The sequence below is a fragment of the Lolium rigidum genome, chromosome 5, assembly GCF_022539505.1.
Source record: "Lolium rigidum isolate FL_2022 chromosome 5, APGP_CSIRO_Lrig_0.1, whole genome shotgun sequence".
Taxonomy (NCBI): domain Eukaryota; kingdom Viridiplantae; phylum Streptophyta; class Magnoliopsida; order Poales; family Poaceae; genus Lolium; species Lolium rigidum.
Genome location: NC_061512.1, coordinates 191,924,321 through 191,931,144, shown reverse-complemented (window position 1 = coordinate 191,931,144; position 6,824 = coordinate 191,924,321). Strand labels below are relative to the sequence as shown.

At 42.6% G+C, this 6,824-nt stretch overlaps 1 protein-coding gene across 1 annotated transcript; it reads left to right on the top strand.

Annotated features, from left to right (window-relative positions):
- Positions 1 to 589: 589 nt before the first annotated feature.
- On the top strand, positions 590 to 5,335 carry LOC124653323 (cleavage and polyadenylation specificity factor subunit 3-II-like). Its single transcript, XM_047192392.1, has 13 exons — positions 590 to 614; positions 688 to 877; positions 975 to 1,047; positions 1,438 to 1,555; positions 1,648 to 1,721; positions 1,832 to 1,968; positions 2,408 to 2,471; positions 2,777 to 2,842; positions 3,019 to 3,088; positions 3,166 to 3,270; positions 3,620 to 3,761; positions 4,116 to 4,212; positions 4,642 to 5,335. The coding sequence occupies exons 1-13, from the start codon at positions 590 to 592 to the stop codon at positions 5,140 to 5,142; spliced, it is 1,662 nt and encodes a 553-aa protein (XP_047048348.1). The 3' UTR covers positions 5,143 to 5,335.
- The last annotated feature ends 1,489 nt before the right edge of the window (positions 5,336 to 6,824 follow it).

Genomic DNA, 6,824 nt, shown 5'->3' with positions numbered 1-6,824 from the left:
AGGTCCCGGCCTCGCCTCCATCGGGGACGCCGCGGTCTTCCCCGTCTTCGGCGAAGTGGGCGTGTGGAGGGTGGTGGTCTCTTCCTCCCGGCTCCTTCTTCCTTCCGCGACACAATCGAACTGGGCCAGCCCGTGAATCTCGCGCTGAAGGTTTGACCTACACATTGCGCGGCTAACGGACACGACGAGTGTCAAATAGGTTCGCGTCAGTCAAGTAGTACTGGGCTCGATCTGAAAAAATGGGTAGTATTGGGCCCTCGGCCCAGCACAGCAGACGCAACAGGCTGGAGGGATATTGGCAGGCCTGGTTCACTCGACACTCACGCAGTTCATGCTCAGGCCCGCTCGCCCCAACGTTCTCTGCTTGTGCTCGCCCTTCTGAAGCCGCGCCGGCGGCGGGACCTCACCCTCAGGCCCGCCTCCCCCAACGCCGGCGCGCCGCCCTCTGTGCGCTAGTCTCTGCTTGTGCTCGCCCTTCTGAAGCCACGGCGCCGCCACCCAACCAAGTCCGGAGCTCGCCCACTGCTGTCGGCGCTGCGGGCTGTCTCCAGCGCTCGGCTCTGCTGCGGCTGGCGACCAGGCCGTAGCCATGGCCATCGACTGCCTCGTGCTAGGTAAAACCTCGCCCTCTTCCTCTCACACGATTCCATTTGACTGAAACCACGCTGATATTGTCTGCCGCCGCAGGGGCGGGGCAGGAGGTGGGGAAGAGCTGCGTGGTGGTCACCATCGGCGGGAAGCGTGTCATGTTCGACTGCGGCATGCACATGGGACACCATGACAGCCAGCGCTACCCTGACTTTGCTCGCATTCTTGCGGAGGCCCCTGGTGCCGCCGACTTCACCTCTGCCATCTCTTGTGTGGTTATCACTCACTTGTATGTAGGCCAAATGTTTGTAGTTCCTCTGACTCCAATTTGTTTCAATTGGTAGCAGCAGCACTATTGGTTTACTTCTGAAGATTGTCTCTTGCAGCCATTTGGATCATATTGGGGCGCTCCCGTATTTCACCGAGGTCTGCGGGTACAATGGCCCAGTCTACATGACGGTGAGCCTAGCTTTGGTTATTTCTGCCAACTGTTCATGTATGCTTGGTTTTGTTCATGTTAGTTAATGGTTTAAGAATAGATGGTGTATTGGGCTTGTTTAAGTTTCAGGTTTTGCTGCATTTGAGCTAGCTGCAATACCTCGCTGGGTAAATATTGTTTAACAAATTGGCCAAATGTTGCAAGTGAGTGGCAGTAAGGCTATGAAAGTTTCTGAAAATTCTTTTGAAGTTTACATCATAGTGAATATGATGTTCGTATGCACGGTAGATTAAATACTTGTCTTTTTGGTATTTGGAGAAGTGATAAAATTTATTCTCAAGTTTGTATGGCTTCATTATATTCTTTTTTCTGAGTGATGTTTATCTTATAAGTACTTGTGTCTCAAACAGTACCCAACAAAGGCTTTAGCTCCATTGATGCTGGAAGATTATAGGAAAGTAATGGTAGATCACAGAGGAGAGGAAGAACAATATAGCTATCAAGACATTCAGCGTTGTATGAAGAAAGGTAATCTTAGGAGGTTTCAGCATTTCTTTCACTCCCAACAAAAGTATGCATGGATGATAATTCTCATTTGCTCTTCATATTTGACCTTTCAGTCATACCTGTGGACCTGAAGCAAACCATTCAAGTAGATAGAGACCTTGTGATCCGTGCCTATTATGCTGGACATGTATGTGCTTATACTTATGTTTCTCTTGTATACAGTAACATTTTTATATTCTTAAAAAATTGAGTGTTGGTCTCTGGGGTCCCTATTCCTTTTATCCTTTCAAACTAAAGGTTCTGGGGGCTGCAATGATTTATGCAAAAGTTGGGGATGCTACTATGGTCTACACCGGTGATTACAACATGACACCAGACAGACATCTTGGAGCAGCGCAAATTGATCGTCTGAAGTTGGATCTCTTAATAACAGAGTATGCTCTAGCTCCAATTGCAAATATATTTCTACCCATGTCCAACTTTCTTGGATTGTTGACCTAGTGTGTTGAGGAATTATGCAGGTATATGTGTTTGTTATGTTATAACGCCACAAGGGTAGCATGTTTTTGTTATTCCATCCTCTCTTTTTTGACATTGCATTGTGCGGTATCTTTAGACTTTACTGATGTCATCTTTCCAAACTACTACACCAGCCACCAGTAGCTTATCAGTAGGGTAACCACTATAAATACTAAATAGGTTGGTGTATTTGGCTAATATTTAAATAAAAACAACTATTCTTCATTTTTCTAGGATTTAGCCTTTGTTGTTTGACTGGTCTTCCATTACAGGCGGGCATTAACAGTACTGCAAGTTAGTTTGAATATTTCTTTTTTCGATGTGTAAGTACTAAATTCAAGTTTCTATCTGCAGGTCTACATATGCCAAAACTGTGCGTGACTCAAAACATGCCCGAGAGAGGGAGTTCTTAAAAGCGGTACAAAACCTGAATCTCTAAACACTTCCGATATATAAACATGTAGAATTTGGTTGCATGTTTACTATCTTGGTGGATCAAGATAATTATCAGTGGTGATGGTTATGTTCTCCCGACTTCCATATAGCACAAATACCATCTAGGAAGTTAATAGTCACCATATTAAGTGCAACTTGTAATTCTCCAAAAATGTACTGTTGTCAAGTTGTAAAAGTTCAAAACTAGTCAACTTTTCTGTATTGAAAAGTTAAATTAACATCATTTGAATTTATCTCTGCTACTCGGTGATAGTATGTTTTCTGTAGGTCCATAAATGTGTTGCTGGAGGAGGTAAAGTCCTAATTCCGGCATTTGCTCTGGGAAGAGCTCAGGTACCCCCACTTCCTCTCAGTTATATGTGCGGAAGCAAGAGATTTTTGATAAAATTATCACTAGTTCACTTAAATGAGCGGGCCTTTGAAAATAGATTTCCTGGGGAATGCACTGTTCAAAACTTTGATAAATAGCATATCTATTTACATGTGACACACTTCTCTACGTGTGTCAGGAGCTATGCATATTACTGGACGACTATTGGGAAAGGATGAATTTGAAGATTCCTATTTATTTCTCAGCTGGTATGTGTGTTTTGGTCAAACTTTAACTTTCTTTTATGAATTATTCTTGTTTATTTGAGATTATATTTGTTCTTTAGGTTTAACAATTCAAGCTAACATGTACTACAAGATGCTTATTGGATGGACTAGCCAAAAGATCAAGGACAGCTACACAGTTCACAACCCATTTGACTTCAAGCATGGTATGTTCTTGAAAATGATTCACAGCCAACCATGTGCAAAATGAATACGAAGCACACTTGATTAAGAATATAATGTTCAGTTCATCCTTTATAACTTTATAAGCCTGCCTGCACTATGATCTTTTGTATTATAAGAAAAACTGCCTTGCTTATGAGAATGTTCTGAAACTGGATATTATGTCCATTCATCAACTACCTTGCTTCTTAGTGAAGGTTCTTATTCGTAATATTGAAGGTAAACTTTTGTCACCTAACTTGTACACTCTGAAACAGAATGATGCTTTATTTACTTTTGTATCTTTCCAATTTACTTAACCAGAACAATATTGAAGGCTTACTCATATTGCAGTTTGCCACTTTGAGCGTTCATTCATTAATGATCCTGGACCCTGTGTACTTTTTGCAACACCTGGTATGATTAGCGGTGGATTTTCTCTTGAGGTGTTCAAGAGATGGGCTCCATCAGAAAAAAATCTGGTTACACTTCCAGGGTATTCTTCTTAACTTGAAAATATCTGGTTTTTCCATAGTCGCTAATGGTGTAGGAACATATATACTTTCTGAATAAATTGCTTCCGTTGGGCTGTTAGTACTGCCATAGGGGAGAACAGGGGAAGTCTACCATGCCTTCTGCTTCAGTGACTGCTTACCTGCTCGGACATCATGTCTTTCTTTTAGGATTTGAACATTTCTTTATAGCTTGTACTCACTGACACATTTTTCTTCTTTGGTTTTGTTTAAATTCTAATTTTCCTCGTCTTTCACTGCAATAACACTTTTGTGCCTGTTTAAAATATTTGAGCTGTGATATTGTATTTTGCGTTACTTTTATTTTTTCCATGCAGATATTGTGTTGCCGGAACCATTGGCCACAAATTGATGTCTGGAAAACCTACCAGGATTGATTTAGACAAAGATACCCATGTTGATGTCAGATGTCAGGTTGGTCTTTCTTCCTTTACAGTTCTTTCATTCTACAGAAAAATTACATAGGAAGTGGATATTGTGGATACCTTTGTTTGATAATATTATTCAACATCTTGTGTCATTACTCATTAGTCACCTCTAGCCCAGTTTTATTGCTTTATTGTCTTCTTAAACATATACCGTTTGTTGCTTATAGGCCAGTGTATGACATGTGGTCATTATCTATTATGCATTCTCAAATTCGTAACTTGTCCTGTTACAAACTGTTCAACAAGTCAGCTCTAGATAATAACAATTTAGTACCATAATGAGAGTCACTTTTCTTCAAATTTTGGCAGTTAACCTTTGTTATCTGTATTTCCTGCGTGTATGCTTATCCTCTTTCTGATTGTTATTGTGCTTCTTATCCTCACATACCGGTGTTTTTCTCATTCTGTGCAACAGATCCACCAGCTGTCATTCAGTCCTCACACAGACTCCAAAGGGATCATGGATCTTACAGAATTTCTTTCACCCAGCCACGTGATTCTTGTTCATGGTGAAAAGCCTCAGATGGCCTTCTTGAAGGACAGGATTGAATCCGAACTGGGCATGTCATGCTATTACCCAGCTAACAACGAAACCGTCTCCATTCTGACAGCTCATAATCTGAAGATAAACGCCACTGAGAAGTTCATTGCAAGCTGCACCACTCCGCAAGCTAGAGATGGTTTGCAAGAGCCGAACCTGATTTGTTGCGACCATCTGTCTGGAGTCAACGGCGAGCAGAAGCTGGCTGAGGGCATTCTTCTCATGGAGAAGTCTAGGGCACCGAAAATTTTGTGTGAGGATGAGCTCCTTCATTTGCTGGGCACAGAGCGCCATTCTGTCCAGTTTGAACCGCTGCTTAGCTTGAGGATTGAGGAGGCACAAACCACCATTGTAGATGATGTAGCCAGCGAGTGAAATGTGTGGATGTTGTTTAGTGTTTGCGCCTCACGTTTGTTTTGGCCCTCTAGCGTCGATCCAGCACACTGCAAAATATAACAGCCCGGTGGTTTGTAAGGGTATCTCTTGGGTAATTCGAATGTCAGCCGGGCTATGTTTGCAAGCGGTTGTGAAACTAGTGCATTTGTAAATAAAGTGGTATGATAGGTCACGGGTGAAAAAATTATATAAATTACTAATGTCTTGCAAAAAATAAAACAAAAGGTGACAAAGTAAACGTATCGGTACTTCTCTCTCAGTGTCTTGGACCAGGCTGTGCAAAATCTGCATTTCAGCATTTGCAAAATGAAAGTTACCATGAAGCGATCCTGCATTTTCCATCTCATCTAATTCGTTTCAGCTATGGAGTTTTTTTTAGAAACACAGTACAAACAACACTCATATACACTCACCCTTATGAATACACATACGCACACCCTACCCTTATGAGCACCTTTGAAAGACTGAGCCGGCAGATCGGATCTTGAAATTGACGAAGTTACCACAGGCGCCTCGCTGTCGATGGGAACGTCGCCCACTGAAAAAATATTCCGCCTTTATGAGACACACAGATGTCAAATCTGGGGTTTAAACTCTGGTGAGCTGGGGTACAACCACCCTCCTAACTACCCAACCTCAAGTTGGTTCTCAGCTATGGAGTTTTCGGAAAAGTCATGAGCTTAGTTGTATTTTTTTCTCCAAAATTAAGCTGCAAGGCTGCACGATCCACTATCCCACACTCCCTAAGAATGCATTCTACTGTTCTACACAACTGCCAACATCTTTCTTGTGTTGCCGACCGGTCTACCTCTATCTTTGCCGTTTGTTCCATGTGCCTCTCTCCTTTGTGAGATGTCTATTGGACGCATTGTTGGGTGGGGTTGTTTTGCATTTGAGGTAATAATCAAGATTTTCTAGTCTGCCTGCAACTTTTTCTTTTATCTCGTTTTTGCGGCAATTTTTTGTAGTAACATATTATAACAGGAAACCCAGTCTTAGCGAGCTACACGCTCTAAGTCGTCTTCATACTCATATTGCGCTTCAACCGCTAGACTCCACCGGTTATATATGTGAGGTCATGGTGACGTAGAATCGGCAACGCGCGTCTTATAATTTTACACTTCTGAGTTCTGGCTGCCATGAGGCCCTCTCTTCTTGTGATTTGTGATGCAACTTTAGTGGATATATATTACCCCGTATAAAAGTTCCGGGCCATGAAAATTACTCCCGTGCGGACGGATCTCCATATGGCATGCACTATTCCTAGCTGTTGCGGACCCACATGCTCCTCCATGCCCTCGTCATCCATGGTGTCGGTGTATGGCGTTGTCGTCCATGGCGTACGGAGATGGGGCGGTGGAGGAGATTGGGGTGACGTCGGTGGATTTGAAAAGTGGGTCCCCCATTCTTTTTAGAAAAAATACTATCAAATGTTATATCTTTCTACTGTTCGTCCTCCATGAACGTGACCATGGTGCCACATAGGCCTGACGATCAGCCCCTTGGTTATAATTATTGTCGTGATTAAATTCGAGCATCGTTGCACATTGCAAACAACTAGGACAACATTGGACAAGTTTTGCAAAACAAATGAAAAAAGAGAGGCAGATTTGTAAACTTCGTGCGCAATTGTGGTGTTTTTTTGTTTTTGGAATTCTCTC